Below are 17288 nucleotides of genomic sequence, written 5' to 3'. Positions count from 1 at the left end.
CGGATATAAGAATCAGGGCCTCCTCCAATATCTCCTGGATAGCTAGGGACTTTATATAGCTGTAGGTACGCAGAGGGTTGTCATATTACCGTACTATAGAGAATCATGTGATCCGGTTACCGTGCCCAACGTCGCATAGTGATGGAAACGTTCGAGCTCGTCGTGTCACACGACGAGCTCGAGTATCTCACTTCAAGGTGGTCGGATTAAGAGCGCGTTTTGACAATAGTGCACCAGTAATGATTGCGAAACGTAGGGAATACATGCAAGTCCATAGGATGTGTATATATAACTAGTAATACTACTCCTCAGCATCACCATGAATTCCAAGGCGTGAAAAGTCATCCGCAACAAGGAGGACGTCCTGTAAACTCCTAGATACTTGCTCCACTACCTCGTCCTCTTCCTCCTCGCATCCAGGTCATCCTGGGTGTCTACGGCTAAGGACGATGCGGTGTGATGAACAGGCGGGGGTTGAACAATCATGCGGGTGGGGATCTGTGCATTAGCTATACTCGCGCTCTCGCCGGGACTTGTGTTCGCACTGACACCAGGGGTTAGCGTCCCTCTGAAACCTGGAAGCTTCGAAATGTCGTAGAGTCGTTTGAGATGTCGTGAGTTGAAGCGACCTCGAGTGTTTCGGTGGATGGCGATTTGATGTGCAAGGGCTGGGCTGGTGGCTTGTAACTGATTCTCGCATTCCCGTAGATACCTCTCTTCATCGCGTATATAGGTAATGAGGCGTCGTACCTCAATATCGAGACGCTCGATCTCTTCACAGCACGACACGTTTTGAAGTAGAGGTCCATCGCGCTACAGAGCAGCGGTCGATGACCACGGGTGTCGAGATATGTCCACGCACGTATCACGTAGTAAGTCGAAGTCTGCGAGGAACGCATACTCTACGACCTCATCCCACTTAAGCGTCCGGCGGGGAGGGTGCATTGACCCAGCAATAGTGTTGTATGTGGTGAGGGCAGTTCTGATGGCGACGGAACACTTTGTAACGCCTTAGCGATATGCTTTCGCAGTTTGTAGCCTTGTTCAATGTTAGAATCAGCAAGCAATATACTACCTTTTACTCACCTGTGCCCGCACGGTTCATCCTCGTTAGCTCAAATATGCGTGCCACAATTAATCCTTCGAGACGGTCCAGGGCACGCTGGTATTTCCGATTGGCCACGAGCCTCCCAACCCTCTGCCACTCTCCATCGTGCGGAGTCCAGCGTTTCTCGACCTCGAGCTTGCACTCCAGTGCCTGGACGAGCTTCAAATATCTCTCATGGTCCTCCAAAGCATGCCGTCGGGCAGTCTCAGCGTTGCGAGTATTCTTGACGTGCACATCGTATGGCACAGCCTCGAGGTGCGATGAGCCCTGGAATGATGTCATTGAAGCGCGTAGAATTTCCCTATGTAAATTGTGTCAGCGGGTACAAGGGCCATAGCTTGACATCGAAACTCACTCGCTCGCAGTAAGATTAACTAACTTCTGCCAATATTCCATCTGCAGAGTTTCGACCTCGGGTTCTCGCGTCAGACTTTGAAGATATACCTTTTCTTCCGCCAGCCAGCCCTCGAAAACTGCTACGTCCGTAACTTTGAGATCTCGCATAAGGTTTGGTAGGGTCGCGTCTCCGTCGCTCAAGATATCAAGCGCCTGCTTGTAATTGTTGTATAAAAAGTCGGCTAGCAAACACAAATATTACGTCAGCACACAGTCAAGTTTGACGACACGACGAGACGGCTTACAAAGATTAGCGTAGACTTCAAAATCATCATTGTGCTCGAAGTAGGTGTCGATGGCCTGTTGTCTATGGAAGACGCTTGCGTACCGTAGTGCCGACGCTAAGGAATTGGATTTTGAAACGTCCGTTCGCAAGTCTCGAGATCTTCGAGTCCTAAACCTTTGATGTAAGTGGTAAGCGAGTACAGTTGGCACAATCGCCGGTGCGCATGTCCGTGGAAGGCGCCGACAAGACAAGTGTGATGCATAGACCGTGCGAGGGGTCCGAGGGAACTGTTGTCAAGCGTGGTCTTGAATTGACATCCAATGTCATATCCACCGCCCAGATTGCTTCCAAATACGTCCAGCAACTTTGAGACAACGGCTAGAGGATACTTTGCGCTGATAGATAATCATTAGCTCGTGAACAACGCATTAAAAAAACGTAACGTACAGCTCCCCGCTCTGTACCATATCTGCAACAAGGAGAGAGAATCCGTGGCGGCACACGGCCACAAAAATGCCCGTTTCGTCGTAAATGCCCCATGCTTTCTTGGTCTTCGTATCGTCCATGTTCTTCCAGCGCGCTTCGCACAAGTTCTCGAGATGTGCGTCCTATAGGTTAGGGTATTAGCCATCACCAACCCGGATGGAAAGCACTCACCTCATCACCTGCAGTAGTGGAGTCCCGCGCGAACTGATCTACAAAAGTGCGGGATAGGTAGCGGTCACTTGCCAGTTGCTGCCCTGTTGGAAGTTCTGAAGATGTACCGAGGGACTCGTCAGTATCCAAGGATCTTCGAAGGACTCTTTTTAAAGAGTCGTTACCGTCCATAGCGTAGAGTAAGCTAAATGTCAACTCGGGTTCATCCGTCAGTTTATATGTACATGCGGGACAGGCGTGTTGCGTCGTAACGATTCGGCTACCATGGCTGCCACGGAGCGTCGAACTTGAAGATATAAATCGAACGCAATCGAGAATTGCCGAGATAGATGTCTGTGGAAACTAACCTGCGCGTGAATCAGCACGATAAGAACCAAAGAAATCAGAAGACATACACCATGTAAGTCGCACATAGTCTTGACGAAAGCCTGGATAGACAATTGAGGGCTCCTAAGATGTGCTACACGGTATAAGTCCAGAGCTTCGGTGGTGATCCCGGACAGTCGGTGATATTGGTGAACAAGGCATCACGCCTTGACGAACGAGCGCACTGCTGATAGTGGCGTCTGCTGGCAAGATTCGAAGAATGACTTTCTCAGCGTCTAAACAATATGCCGTCATCAAATCGTAAGCAAACGACAACAGACCGACTTACTCACAGAACACGTCTATCACGCTCATCGGCCACTGACCGTAGTCAAAGCCATCCAGCCCTAGGTTCTCCCTCTCCAATCTCTCAAAAAACCCTTCCTTACATTTTGCCAGGCTCCACGCAAGGTACGCGTCCGTTATCGCTGGCAGCTGCTCAGCAAACGCCTTGTTCCTACGGAGGACACGATCACGACGGGTGCGGGTATCCACCCGTCGAACACGATTGTTGCTGCTCGCAAAGGTAAGTCAAATGTGAAGGTCATGACAAAATTCACTCACGTTTTCCAAAAGTCTCCTAGAACCTCTCTTGCAAGGTCAGTGAACTCGCCACCAGCATGGCTGATGGCGAGCGGCTCTGTTCCATCGCAGACGTTGCCAAAGCTGAAGTCATCGTAGTCATCCTGCCAGCCATCGATGGTGCTATTATTGTCCTCTTTCAGCGCTTCGAGTGCCCGACGCTCATCCAAACTCATAGCTATACAAAAGGTTTTTTTTCCCCTTCCAAGTATTGAATTAACATAGCGTACCTTGTAGACGTGCTTGCCGCCGCTCATTGGAACTTGCTGCTTGCTGGACCAACTGCCTGTGCTTGAGTACTTTGGAAATGGAGTTGGCTGGCAATCCGTTGTTGTCCCTCGGTGCCCTGATGTGCCGAACCGATCGCAGAGAGATATTTGTGCGGACTCGCTGACGTGCTGCATTTTTTTCGCGCCATTCAGACCTATCTAAAGTTGTACTACTGTCACAGTCCGATCTATTTCTCACGTGACTGATTATAGACTGTCTAGCACTCTGACCAAGCCGTTCGTGAGATCGCTCCTATGTCAACACCATCCAGTGGCCGCCCTACCCAGGGTGGCCATATTCAAGACCTGCACAATTTGCTGCAAGGTATGACACTGTCAGGTGCGTCTTTCAACAATCCAGAAATTAATACACTGACACTCGATATAGATTCATCATTTGATACCGTGACTTGGAGCCGCAAGACCACGGAAGAGTCCATCAGCCTGTCGAGATCATCGTTCACGCCGTCCACGTCCACCAGCACTCGTTCCGTTCCGAAGAACAAAGCACCCATTCCCCCTTCCACTTCAGCTCGCTCTACTGCTACACCATCCCACCCTCATCCTCAAGCTTCATCGATGGTTGTGCAGACACCCCGCCAAGTCACGGCCTCCATTCCGATTCCTAGTGCCATCCGTCCTCCACGAGCCGATCAGACACCCGAAGGATTCTGGGTGATAACGGTTGGGCAGGAAGTTGGGTGTGTTTTACCGCTGGTAAGTGTGACGTGTACTATGGGTACCTGTTGGCTTGTGTTGGCTAATTCTTGACAATGTTGTTAGGGCTGACGTTGCCGAACGAACAAATTTTATCAGCGGTAATATTCAAAACGATACACATCGTTTCAGCGGGCATTAGCAGCATATACAGCCCGCTATGATGAAGGCAGGGTCCGGGCGGTTCCACTGGCAGGTGGCCCTTTCTGGCCATCCCCTCCAGAGTCCTCGCCCAACCCTCCTTCACCTACATTGTCTATGGGCTCATCTGCGAGTGAAGACTCACTATGGTTGCAGGTCGAAGACTTGACGGAGACAATGAGCCAGCTTTAATACTATATCGTTTACGTTGTGCGCTGTGATGTGCGCTGTGATGTGCGCTGTATATGTATTAGAATGACAAAATGAACACGCGAAACGCGCCTTACTCGTTATACCAGAGCCATACATTTGTTGGAATATTCATTGATAGTGTAGAAATCCAGCGTGCACAGAAAATCATCATATGTTGGTCAGTGTGTCACTAGCACAATTGCATCATGCATCAACCGCTACATACAACCCTGTCATATTCATAACATTCTGCACGGAATCACCACAACATTTTACAGCTTCGGCTCAAGTATGCATGTCTACCTATTCCTAATAAACACCTCACCATGTTCAATATTTTTCAACAGTGTTGCATTCGCGAGCCCGAGCATCCGTACACTCATGTTCGCTATCCGTTCGCTATCTGTTCGCTATCTGTTCGCTATCGTTCGCTATCCGTTCGCTATCCGTTCGCTATCGTTCGCTATGTTCACTGCTGGATCATCTCAGAAAGCTCTTTGCAAAGACGGATTCCCTCTTGATTGACTACGATAATCTACTATTTATAATGTTCATTATCTAGTTTCACCTCCATGAACTTTACCTCTGAAATCACGGAAACCAGTAAGTCGTATAGTAGAATACTGTCATACTTAAGACGCTCCCTGCAATAAGGGCAACTGGTGTGTACAATCTCCCTTATGGCTTCCAGGATCTTCCTCCCCTCCAAAACATGCAGCGCACATTGGTCCAAGAAAATGTCAGTCTCACTTTCCCCCTCCGCCCGAGCGTGTGCGAGTGCTTCCTCGTATACTTCTCCCCATGTATCTTCTGCTACCAACCATACCAACCACTCCTTTCGCCACCTCTGGACGATTCTCTCCGTCGAATTTAGCGTTTGAGAGTCGCAGGGGCAAGGTAAGTCGTTATCCATCGTGAGCACTGAATCGTCGTTGGCGTCCCAGGACAGGTCTTCGCAGTTGTCGACTGATGATGTGATGGCGGAATCGTCGTTGGCGTCCCAGGATAGGTCTTCGTAGTTGTCGACTGATGATGTGATGGGTGCCGCTGTTTGATCTTCGATCTTTTTTTTTTTCTTCCTGTAGAGTAATTAAGTAAATGACGCCCATGGCAATATACGAGACCTTACCTTGCCCTATTGCTAAAAGAAATCATGTGAGCACGAACAGGTAGAGTTGTGTGGGGGATGGACTCACAACGCTACTCGAGCACGAGCCTTGGCGTTTTGAGCTTCTCGAACTCTGTGCAGGGGTGGGTAAGCAAAATTTCAGTGACTCAAAAAATAGACCTACCCTGGCTTCGAGAGCCAACGTTGCGTAGCTGTGCGCTGCCTGGATGATAGGCCGCGTGATGGCCCCTGAGTCGAACGTCTCTGTGAATGCACAAGTTAGACGTGCAGATTGAAATGTGAAGAATTGTGCTTACCATGATTTGGGGGGAAAGGAACGATGGGCACGGTGCCATAAGACATCGACAACTACTACTAAGAGTAATCCACATAATATTTTTTGACATCGACAGCTGGCAATGATCGAGATGATCGATGATATATGCACGGTAAATTGTTAAGCGCTTGTCAGCGGAAGCAATACGTGCTTACTAATGAGTTGTTGGTCCAAGTTTAGGCATTGCAGCCTTAACGCTGATGCGTGGTCTGAGTCTGCTTCATTGTCTTCCTTTGGCACTGCTAGACATGCAACCACGGCCAATAGAATACTGGAATTCCGGCTTTGCAGCCCAAATCAAGCTCCGGACCTATGGTTGGAATTTGGACTCTGCTGGAATGGACACCCAGTATGTCAAAAGTAGTGTAGCGGGTTTGTACCCTCCTGAGCCACATTGACCTGGCTGATGGTTTTTATACAGATGCAAGTCCAAGGCATTCTATTGTCTCGAAGGCCCGCGCATCGTGACGAATTGCCGTTGCGCTCTTGAAGAGGCCTGCGCATTGTGATGAATTGCCGTCGCACTCTTGTTCCTGGTTGGCTGCTAACCCCGCTCCTCCTCACTCATCAAAATAATATTAACCACTCACTCATCACGCCGGCATTTACCTTGACGAATATATCACCTCCCTCACTCGTCATACTGGCATTCCCCCCCCCTCACTCGTCAAAGTGGCATTTACCTGGATGAATACATTTCCTGGACGGACGCATTCCAGCCGAGCTATGCATATCATGGAGACCCGAGTTGCGCAATATTGAAGGTATGCACTGATCAGCACTGCATTGCACTGCCTCTACTAATATGTGCCTAAGCGGTTTCATGTCAACCTCAAGATCTTACAACCCGATTTATGCATATTTTTTTTTCAAACAAATGGCGTTGAATGATAGGACGTGCGCAACGCGTCCGCGTGTCGTGTTTTTGCGTGATCTATCTGATCCATCGCATGCCAAACTTTGAAGCCGTGTCCCCGTCTACATCGTTTCGTTTGTGTGATCTATACGATCCATCAGACGCCAAAAGTTTGAGATACGTCCCCGTCTACACATTTTTCACTCACAGCTCTAAGTATGAGCTACCTCTACACATCCGATGATTTTAACGCCAACGGCGATTTTATTCTCAGCCGGAGGTTTTCTGGATTTGCTTCCTGGGGGGGGAGGTATACTCCCAGCTACCCATACCCAACAGGCGACGATTCCGATCCGATCAGCAGCACTGGCAGTGAACGGTGTTCCCGGGATCAGTCAGATGAACTGGGATGACCCGTCCCTGTACACAATGCCACTTACCAATGACGAAATCGCGGCTATAACTAACGACATAGCAGCACAAATATCCCAACCGTGCCAGAGCTCCCCGCCCCCCCACCAGTTGCCTTCGCGAATACCCTCCCTGCTCGCACACCGTCACCTCAGCCTACTTCAACGCATGACCCAGACTCACCGAGTCCTGCCGAAGCAGAGGCGCCAGACAACCAGTGGAGAGATGCCAGAGTCACTCCGTGAGGCCAACATGTCCTCCTGGGCAGCACGGAACCCAACACGAGCGATTATCCGCCCTCGGACACCACCACCTCGACCTAACAGATGCCCAGAAGGCGTCTCGAAAGATCAAGCGGGACCAGAGGCTAGAGAGAAACGAAGCACTTACACGACGCAGTTGCTGAATACTTAGATGCACAGAAAACGAAGATCGAAGCGCTCTCGCGGGCTCATCATGTTACTCCCAAGCACATCAACGATATCATCGGCAGTCAGACTCATTATCGAACCTCGCGCAAGAGTCAATTAATCAATGCACTTGTTCACGCCAAGGCGAAAGAGATGAACGCAGGTGAGTCAAATGAATTTCAACTCAATTGTATCACGAAGCTTATCCTGCATCAACTAGACCGACCCGCAGGCGCTCGGTACTCGTTGGCGGAACTCCGCCAGATGGTTGCGTCCGACCCTGAAACAAAAGCCCTTACCAGGGAAGAAAAGGAACGCTACATCGCAGCTCTCGAGGAGCATCGTGAAAAAAAGGTCATTAGTGTTCGGGCGAACAATCTGGCGGCTGCACGAGATGTTGTAGCCACAACGGATAGGATCGTCAAAGAGGTACGTCTGAATCTTCAATCTTCACGGCAATCAACTGAATTCATTTTTTTCTTTGAAGCTGGATGATCTGCGAGTTCGGACTGGTGTCTATGGCACACTATTTGTTGTCCGCGGTCACATTAACGATAGCATTCAAAGCGCTATGCACGGCACGGATAACTCTGAAGACTTTTGGGAGGATGTGTACGAGCATCCTATGGCTGACTTTCTTAGGCAATACGAACAATGGGCATGCACCCAGAATCAAAGTAAGTCCTTCGTCTCTTCACATAGTTTGTGTACTTATGCATCGTCCGGTAGATCTCAATGAACGCGACTCTTTGGAAGCTGTCAGAAAGCAAGTACGCAAGATGATCCTCCGGGGCCTAGGTGAGTATCGACGTTCTACAAATTCTGCCCCGTCTAACATTATGCACAGTTGCTGTGACCGGCAAAAAAGATATTGTGATGAACTACCACAACTATGAAACATCCGTCATCGAAACGTATGGGGTGCGCCTTGTGGGCTGGCCCAATGGTGTCAAGTTCACTAGCCCTTCGAACATCGGGACCGTCGGCGACATTCGCAAGCTCCGGGATGCCCTCAAGGCACGTACGTGCTACTGGACAGTTCTATCACCGGCAGAGCTCAAAGCTCACGCGTCTGAACTCGACACGCGACGTTCAGCCGGGGAAGTCGTTCGGAAGCCACGAAAAAAGCGTTCGGATGCTGGCGTACCTCGCAAGCGTAAAGACGGGTCCAGCGCAGGACGGGTAAACAAGGAGAATATCAGGCCTTCGAAGAGAGCAAAGAAGAACTCTACCCAGCTGCAGGAAGGTCCCAAAAGCGCTGAGTTTGTAGAGTCTTCTGACGAAGAGGAGGAGGGGCATGAGTAGTAGTATTGCATTGCCTTAGTCTACATTGTATGACTCATATACGTATCCCAATCATTACTAGCGAATTGTTTGTCAAAACGCGCTCTTAATCCGACCACCTTGAAGTGAGATACTCGAGCTCGTCGTGTGACACGACGAGCTCGAACGTTTCCATCACTATGCGACGTTGGGCACGGTAACCGGATCACGTGAGTCTATTAATAGTACGGTAATACTGACAACCCTCTGCGTACCTACAGCTATATAAAGTCCCTAGCTATCCAGGAGATATTGGAGGAGGCCCTGATTCATTATATCCGCCTGATCTTACAGGTGCGACACACGTGCATTATCACCTATAACTACAGTGCTTACGTGGGAGTCACAGGTGCTTCTTTCCGTCCGATGTCCATGCCAAGCTCCAAACTATGTTATCGTGTTTGGGTGTAATGATCAACTTGCCCGTCTTGCTATCCCAGATTTTGAATCCATTCTCGTTGTCTCCGCCCGTTGCGATTTGTTCGTTATCAGGCGAGTACATCACTGAATGGAAGGTTGCTCGCTATGACCTGATGGTGATGACATAATGTCGTCTATCAGGGCATGGTGTACATAGCTCGATATGATGTTGTAAAGCTGAGGGCACTTCTAATAAATTATGTTTTACATTATAGAATGCAAACTCTTAGACTGCAGTTCTCTCATTCTATATCCATGACTTGCAAGGGACAGTCATTTTGTCACCATCGAACCACGCATTAGCTAAAAGCATAGATATTAAACAACGCGACCAGAGCATTGGTTGATATCAGCATCATGGGAAATATTTGGTGGGGATTCCAGCACACCGGTAACATCCAAGCAAATTTCTTCCTACATTGTAAAACATACACTGCTAGAATAGACTCGTCTCATACTGTATCTAAGGGTTATAAGGGTGATTCATTTTTTCGTAATTGGAACACTAGCGGATGGGAATTCCAGCGAAGTGGCGATGTTGAGCAACATGGTATTATGTTGTCTATGACTTGCAAATGACTTCTCAGCGTGCTAATGAAGAAAAGGAAGATATCTATGACGCTCCAAACCCCATCTTAATAAACTGCGCGACACACAACATTGAGTGCGCGATTATCGATACAATATAACGTGCGCGATACACAGGCAAGATATCTACGCCGCAAGACTTTCTTAAAGGTCGTTCATCAGAGACCAAATAGGGTGCGTGATACAACATCGAGTGCTGCGATACACTTACTGATACTACTGTACTAGATTGTGCCCGAGCGGATCGGAGTCGTCCATGGCCCCTTCCATCCTAGGGGAAAGAGGAAGCCTCGTTATGAGTGCCGCCAGTGCTATCGGATGGGCGGTACCACTTGAAGGCGTCACTACAGCACCGAGCCAGCGTTCTATCCGCCCTCGTCCCCCAGTGTCTCCAGACGCGATGCTACCATCCCGGTGAGCTCCATCTGATTGGCCTGAACATCGATATGGCAAAATGCGCTCTGTACAGCGACACGTATAACGTGCACAGTGCATTCAGCTGGTAGGATGATGGTGTGGTAAGGACTATGATTGCTAGCTGGTGCGCGGGCGTGTCACAAGGACACAGAAAGTGGGCGTGATTGGCAAGTAGGCTATTGATGTTATCTTATGAGCATGCAGCGCACATATACATAGTGCTGTGGCAAAATTCTCGGAGCTGTAGGTGGCTACACGCATGAGGGTGGGGAGGAGCTCTTCACAAAAGTCATCATCATCCATTCCATCCGCTTCGTCGGATATGTAGACGTGTCGGCTGTCCACAGTCACGACAACGGGTTAACGTTTCCAGGCTCGAGCGGACTAAGCGGGAGACATTGTTGCCATTCACGTTGGCGTTGGCGAGAGTGTGCCCGAAGCGAATAATTGCATTGTCATTTGAGGGGCTCTCGACTGAGACATGGAGGGGTGTTGGCGGCTCGCATCAATGTTCAAGGTCAAGGAACGTCTGGATGTAGTACACCGTCGGATTATTGCATGTGAAGCCCCACCTATGGTACATGCAGGAACTTGCATGAAGCAACAGTGATGCGAGGAGGACCGGAAACAGCTGTGGTGGAATGGAATGGGTCGGTTTGGAGCGTCATAGCCGAGCACGGTCTCTAGCGTTTAACGAGTCTGTTTGTCCAATTGAAATATATCAGAGATTACCATCCTCGTCGGCATTAGCGTCACTGAGACTTGAGTCCTCCGTGTGATCGTCCTCCTCGCTCTCCTCCTCGCTCTCCTCCTCGCTCTCCTCCTCGCTCTCCTCCTCGCTCTCCTCCTCGCTCTCCTCCTCGCTCTCCTCGTTCTCCTCCTCGTTCTCCTCGCTCTCCTCCTCGCTCTCCCCCTCGTTCTCCTCCTCGTTCTCCTCCTCGTTCTCCTCCTCGTTCTCCTCCTCGTTCTCCCCCTCACTCTCACTCTCATCCTCCTCACTCTCACCATCATCATCCGCGCCTTCCTCGCCAGGTTCGTCATCGCTTGGACCGTCCACTTGCCAAGGTCCATGTCCGATGCCAGAACCAGTAAACCGAACGAACATATCACGGTCCGCAAATCTGCATGCCGAATGAGATTATGAATCAAAAATTGAGACGACAACGTACATGTTGACATAGTATGCGGTCCAGGTGTCGTCCTCCCTCCATGTGCATCGCATCGAGTTTTGCTGCGGTACAGACCGGGGCATGTGTCCATCTACAAAAGCCGGGATCAGGTGTACCCCGCGAACCACTAATGCAGGGTCCACGAAGCCAAAAGCAGAGTTGTCTGTCTCAGGTGCGAAAGCGACTTTTGGAAGACGAGCTGCCTTGATCCCTGACCGGTACCGCCGCACTGGATCGAACCATCTGACAAACAATATTTCCATATGAGTCTTCTGCGGGTTTGCTCCACTCGGTCGTAAATCGAGTACATTGACATGGAATATGCGCAGTACTCGAGCATACCAATATGGATGAGTGGAACGGGTTTCAGAATCACCCGACAACACCATAATATCAGCGTGGTTGCGAGGGTTGATCAAATCCTGCTGGCATTGCAGATCATATGAAGTGTAATTGACCCGTAGCGTATTGACGGCGAACAGAACATTGTCGCATACGACAACATCATTTCGGTCATCGCCCGAGAATTCGATGACGCCATCTTGCGCCTGAGGCTGCAAGCAACGTAATATGTGGTCTTTAAGCTTCGGAATGAATTTCTTGTGAGAGTGGTTGAGTAGCTAATGCACACAGACTCATGAGAATACGCACCTCAAATGCTGGATCGTTTTTGTTGTCCTGCAGTAGTTCGTGTATACGCACGGGAGAATTGCGATGGTGAGATAGTTGGTGATGAAGGCGGGGATCCGGGGGTGGAAGAGTTTCAGCACAGACTGCGCGAAGGGACGACACTTTCTCCGACTCTTGCATCTTCTGAAGTCGTCGTCGTCGTCGTTCATGTTTTGAAAGCTGCTTGGCAGTATTCTTTTTGTTGGTGAACGGGTAAAGCGCCTTGATGGCCCGATGAGCAAGTTCACCCTACAATTCATATTTAATTTAGAAGCTCGAGCTAATAACTAACCAGCACCTACTATCTGCGTCGTGAAAGAATCGGTCGTTCCGAAAAACTTGATAGACTCGACATAATCTCCAAGAGTGTGGAACTTGTAGGTTTTCATATTGAATGATTTCTTCTTTGGAGAGGATGGGGGTGCGTCAGTAGTCCGGCTTTCTTTAAGCGCTTCGCGTCGATGCCGTGCAGCCTTTTCCTTCGGAAGTTCACTAGTAGCATAGTTATCGCAGACCTTACGGCGGAACTTCCGCAGCTGCTCGGTGAGAGAAGTACATGCTCGCGACATAGACTCCAGGGTCAGTTCAGTATGTAGCCGCAATTTCGCATAAGCGTGCCATTCGGCGAACCTGAATAATAGGGTCTGCACTATCCTATCGTGAGGGGTTGGCAGGAGTCCCTCGAAAACGGGCATAGCACACTGCAACAACGTCAGTAACAATCTCTGGAAAGAAATGATAATGACCTGTAGAATATCTTCAAAGTCTCTTGCAGCCAACCTCTTCATGCTCGATGTATCATCAGAGAATCTGCGGATAACGCCTTGGCCAAAAGTGGGTACATGTCTGAACCTGGAGGTACGGTAGGCTTTTCTGCGAGTTTTGGATAACAGGGTCTTACCTTTTGTTGAGTGCGATTACAACTTCAGCGCCGTTGGGGAGCGCATATAGGAGACGGATCAAATGACTAAAAAGACTCTTCCAGGTCCCTAACTCACACTCGTGCATGAGATCAACGACCAGCATGCGAAACGGGTTGAGTCCGAAGCTGCCGAGCTTTTTTACAAAGACATTCTGCATGCCATATCTCAGCCAAAGTAAATACGACGAGCGAAATACTCACGATAGTCGGAACCCATGATTCACTGGAGAGGGCTTTCTCCACCCCAATGCCATCAACCGCATACCCAGACTTGTATACACCATCCCGAGCGGCCTGTATCTTCTGCAAGCAGTAGACCCTTAAATTTTCGATTCGCGCGCGCATGTCTTTCGCAAATCCAACACGATCGGCCTTCGATTTTGTCACCAGGCAGCGCGGACAAAGACAAGACCCCATGTCTTTGATGGTCGCAATGAGAACCCTGATATTCACATTTCAGCGCCATGCAACACGCGTCTTCGAGCTCACCTACTTTTCAGGATAGTCGGCGGAATACGTGAAAATTCGAGGAAACACGCGGCGAAGTATGCCATCAGGGCATCTCATCACAATACCATGGCAGTATGCATGGAGAAACTCGTCATCCAAAAGGATATCCCAACATCCCTGGAAGAGCTCCCTCCGGCAGTGTGTGTATAGAGCGGCAATCCCGCTTTTCGTGAAGACCCCGAGATTTCGGAAAGTGTCTTTGATTCGACCTGGAAGCTACACCTAGATGTGAAATCGATTTGAGCAATGCGCGCAAAGGACACTTACAGATGGCAAGAATCCGATTAAATGACATGCCCCAGAGCCGGGTTTTGCGCGAGCATACTTCGACAGATTACCAAAAAATAAGTATAGCGGCCATGCTGATGCATTTCCGAAGTTGGTAAGTTGGGTTGCATCCGAGGAAAACATCAAGCCAGCTATTACTCGCTCAAGAGTACAATCAGGCTCCTTGGGCTGCTTCTGTAGGTCGTCGTGGGCTTGTATCCAGGCATCTGACGTATAAAGTTCATCGTAAACACGATACGTGCGCCCGTCATTCGGGTTGGTCCAAATACGACGAAACGGCCATAGATGAAATGCTTTCGCTTGAGCATCTGAAAATGCTTCGCGAATGGCGCTGACCAGCGGCCGATAGTGAAACCCTGGGACGTTAAACGGATGGCCACCGGAAGCATCAACCTTCCGTCCTGGGACTGTTATCGTGACATCCGTCTCCACCCAACCTTCTGGGAATGTCACAGCTGGAGAGGGTGCATCACCGTTCTGCGGATTTTGGTCTGTAATGTCGAGGAGGCTCAGGTACTTCCTCGCACTGAAGCCTTGCAGGTCGATGGTGTTGAAATCCTCTGCAAGCAACACGTCGCGGACCAAACGTGAAACCTCTGCCTCGGACTTTCTAGTACTTCCACTGGACATCCAGTTGAGCAGCCGATAAACGGTCATATTTGGAAAGGGATGTGGAGGCGGAGGAACTGAGGTAGGAGGCTGTAATGTTGGGCACTTTTTGGCCAGTAAACGCGAGGGTATGAAGACGTCGGGTTCATAAGATGGGCGTTGAGGGTAATCACGAGATAGACCGAATGCGCCAATGACATTACGAAGGGATTCAGTGACCAGAAGGATCACCCTTCGGATAATGTTGCTAGCTGGTGGCGCATCATGTGTTGCCGAGTGGGCATCTTGCATCGCATCCTGAGTAGAGGTTTCGATATGGTGGACAACATGTTCCACGGGCTCCGCGACTCGATATCGTTTCGGTAGTCTGGTGCGTCTTCGAGGTTTAGATCGAGCTATTTCATGCATTAGCGCATATAAATGTGCAAGGATGAATTCCTCACCAATACAATCCAGGTTCACATTCATGGCACTGGGAAGAGCGTGTGATTCACCCGAAATTGAGTTATCTGACATGAAAGCGGTCGGTGCAAGAAACCAATAAAATCACCAGGCTTACCGACGACCATCATCGATACATCAAGATCCTGGCTTCCTGCTGGTGCGTTGGTGGCATCTGTGGCACCAGTATCTGGGTCAACATCCATAGGCGACTCCAATGCAGAATCTACGGGAGTGGTCTCTTCAATAGTTGGATCTTCAGAAAGCAACGCCTGCTCCTGTGTCTCAGTATTATTTGCAGAACTCTCTTCCGGAGTGGCGAAACGCTAAAGAATTGTTCTGTGAGTGCCGAGTCTGGAGTCCCGAGTGGCATAGAACTTACTGGAGGGCCAGATAGCTTGTCTTTGAATATCTTCGCAGCTATTGCATTACGGGCACGATCTTTCCGTTTCTGAGAGGCGGCGGCCATCGTTTCCTTATATTCTGCGCAAGTTTTGCGGTGCAAAGTCAGAGCGCGCTGATCTTGCAATGTCCGTAGGCACCCTTGGGCGCCACAAGAGAGTACCATCAATGCAAAGTAGAAAATTAAGACGACCGTTGCGGTGACAGAACCTCGGATTTGGACCATGGGTTCAGTGAAGATTCACCATGTAATTAACTGGCTGGCAGTGGCCCGCAGTGTAGTTAATGTTATGCCATAGCGCTTGGCACGTGACCTTGATAAAGCATCGTTCGACGGATCGAACACAAAGGAAATTCATTCTAGGAAATGCGATAATGTAACATACAAATGTAAGGAGATAATTGGATCGCGGCACACATACTGTCTGATGTGATGAAATATAACGAAAAATGCGCAACAAGCCCACTGTACTGCACAAAAGGCAACCACTTTAGTCGACCTCCTTGACAGAAGGGCTGTCCCCGTTGGCGCCAGGGAAACCCCCTGGTGAACCGCCAGGAGCACCACCTGCAGCACCGTAGAGCATCTGCATGATGGTGTCGACAAATGACAATACTCTCCAACTCCATCAGTTTCGAATCGTACTCCTCGATGCTTCCCATGATGCATCTAGCCACGAGATGATCTCATTGGCAGAGTTCTCGAGCTTCGACTTGTTTGGCAAGCTGCTTCGGTGATAAGGTTATGGAGGTCGTAAGCGCGTGGTTCTTGGCCGTTCTTGGCCTGAATGCGAGCAGCAGCAGCTTCACCCTGCGCTATAAGATAGGCAAGTCAGTTTATGTATGCGAAGATCATAGCAAAGCAAAAACATACCCTTGTACTTCTCAGCCTCGTTAAGCATGCGCTCGATCATCTCTGTTGACAAGCGGCCCTTGTCATTAATGATCGTGATGCGGTTTGACTTCCTGAAGGTCTTGGATGATGCGGAGATGTTCAGGATACCGTTGGCGCTGATGACGAAGGTAACCTCGATCTGAGGAACACCACGAGGTGCGGGAGGAATACTAGACAGCTCGAAATTGCCAAGCAGGTTGTTGTCTTTCGTGCATCCGCGCTCATCCTCGTACACCTGGATCAAGGTACCAGGCTGGTTGTCCAGGTGCGTCGAGAAAGTCTCCGATTTCTTGGTGGGAACGGTGGTGTTGCACTTGCCGCAAAGGATCGCAGCACCATGAGCAGCAGCCTCCTCGAGGGTGGTGCTCTTGTTGGGCTCCTTGCCGTTAGCGAAGTTAGAAATGAGCTTGGGGATACGGGGCATATGAGTGGAACCACCAATGAGGACAACTTCGTGGATGCTCACCTTGTTGATCTTGGAGGCCTGGAACCCATTAGAGCGGGACGTACGGTTGGGGTAGCGTATGCAGCCTAGGTGGGGTCATAAGTTGAGACGTACAGACAGACCCGACAAGCCAACCCGTGGCGAACTCGAACAGCGTGAGCGCTCTCCCACAAAAACAGGAAGTCACTTGGACAAACCGTCATCGAAAACAGGGTGTCACTTGGACAAACTGTCAATGAAGACGGGGGGTCGTCCAAGAAGACGTGAGAAGTCACTTGGACAAACCATCATCGACAAACCGTGTGTCACTCGGACAAAGGGTCAACGAAGACGGCGTCCAAGAAGACATGAGGGGGTGTGGAGGGATTGCATAGAGCAGGAGGGGATGTCGTGCAAACGCTGTACCAAACATTC

At 49.7% G+C, this 17288-nt stretch overlaps 6 protein-coding genes across 6 annotated transcripts; 2 read left to right on the top strand and 4 right to left on the bottom strand.

Moving 5' to 3' along the window:
• Positions 1-301: 301 nt before the first annotated feature.
• On the bottom strand, positions 302-3511 carry DEU56DRAFT_874515 (uncharacterized protein; the record flags this gene model as incomplete). The annotated part of the gene is made up of 14 exons (XM_041355972.1): positions 302-406; positions 439-813; positions 859-1010; positions 1087-1409; positions 1464-1686; positions 1750-1881; positions 1905-2125; positions 2178-2338; positions 2388-2582; positions 2612-2734; positions 2783-2868; positions 2909-2989; positions 3047-3267; positions 3318-3511. 14 exons carry the CDS (start codon positions 3509-3511, stop codon positions 302-304), a joined length of 2592 nt encoding a protein of 863 aa, XP_041200651.1.
• A 348-nt stretch (positions 3512-3859) lies between these two features.
• On the top strand, positions 3860-4654 carry DEU56DRAFT_762485 (uncharacterized protein; the record flags this gene model as incomplete). Its single annotated transcript, XM_041350706.1, has 3 exons — positions 3860-3944; positions 3993-4321; positions 4454-4654. The coding sequence occupies 3 exons, from the start codon at positions 3860-3862 to the stop codon at positions 4652-4654; spliced, it is 615 nt and encodes a 204-aa protein (XP_041200650.1).
• A 559-nt stretch (positions 4655-5213) lies between these two features.
• DEU56DRAFT_696796 (uncharacterized protein) lies at positions 5214-5528 on the bottom strand (the record flags this gene model as incomplete). The annotated part of the gene is made up of 1 exon (XM_041347238.1): positions 5214-5528. A coding segment is annotated over one exon (315 nt), but the record flags the coding sequence as incomplete, so codon positions are not given.
• Positions 5529-7384: 1856 nt separating this feature from the next.
• Positions 7385-9081, top strand: DEU56DRAFT_920408 (uncharacterized protein; the record flags this gene model as incomplete). The annotated part of the gene is made up of 6 exons (XM_041358440.1): positions 7385-7705; positions 7789-7939; positions 7997-8205; positions 8264-8453; positions 8506-8574; positions 8624-9081. 6 exons carry the CDS (start codon positions 7385-7387, stop codon positions 9079-9081), a joined length of 1398 nt encoding a protein of 465 aa, XP_041200648.1.
• Positions 9082-11245: 2164 nt separating this feature from the next.
• Positions 11246-11746, bottom strand: DEU56DRAFT_762482 (uncharacterized protein; the record flags this gene model as incomplete). Its single annotated transcript, XM_041350705.1, has 2 exons — positions 11246-11645; positions 11694-11746. 2 exons carry the CDS (start codon positions 11744-11746, stop codon positions 11246-11248), a joined length of 453 nt encoding a protein of 150 aa, XP_041200647.1.
• Positions 11747-16025: 4279 nt separating this feature from the next.
• DEU56DRAFT_940072 (heat shock protein Hsc70t) lies at positions 16026-17162 on the bottom strand (the record flags this gene model as incomplete). Its single annotated transcript, XM_041358884.1, has 6 exons — positions 16026-16121; positions 16147-16220; positions 16249-16350; positions 16409-16794; positions 16896-16960; positions 17160-17162. 6 exons carry the CDS (start codon positions 17160-17162, stop codon positions 16026-16028), a joined length of 726 nt encoding a protein of 241 aa, XP_041200646.1.
• Positions 17163-17288: the final 126 nt, after the last annotated feature.

Source organism: Suillus clintonianus, assembly GCF_016758775.1.
Source record: "Suillus clintonianus strain FC179 chromosome Unknown DEU56scaffold_236, whole genome shotgun sequence".
Classification (NCBI taxonomy): domain Eukaryota; kingdom Fungi; phylum Basidiomycota; class Agaricomycetes; order Boletales; family Suillaceae; genus Suillus; species Suillus clintonianus.
Note: the sequence above shows the minus strand (reverse complement) of the source record. Positions and strands in the feature narration are given on the sequence as shown.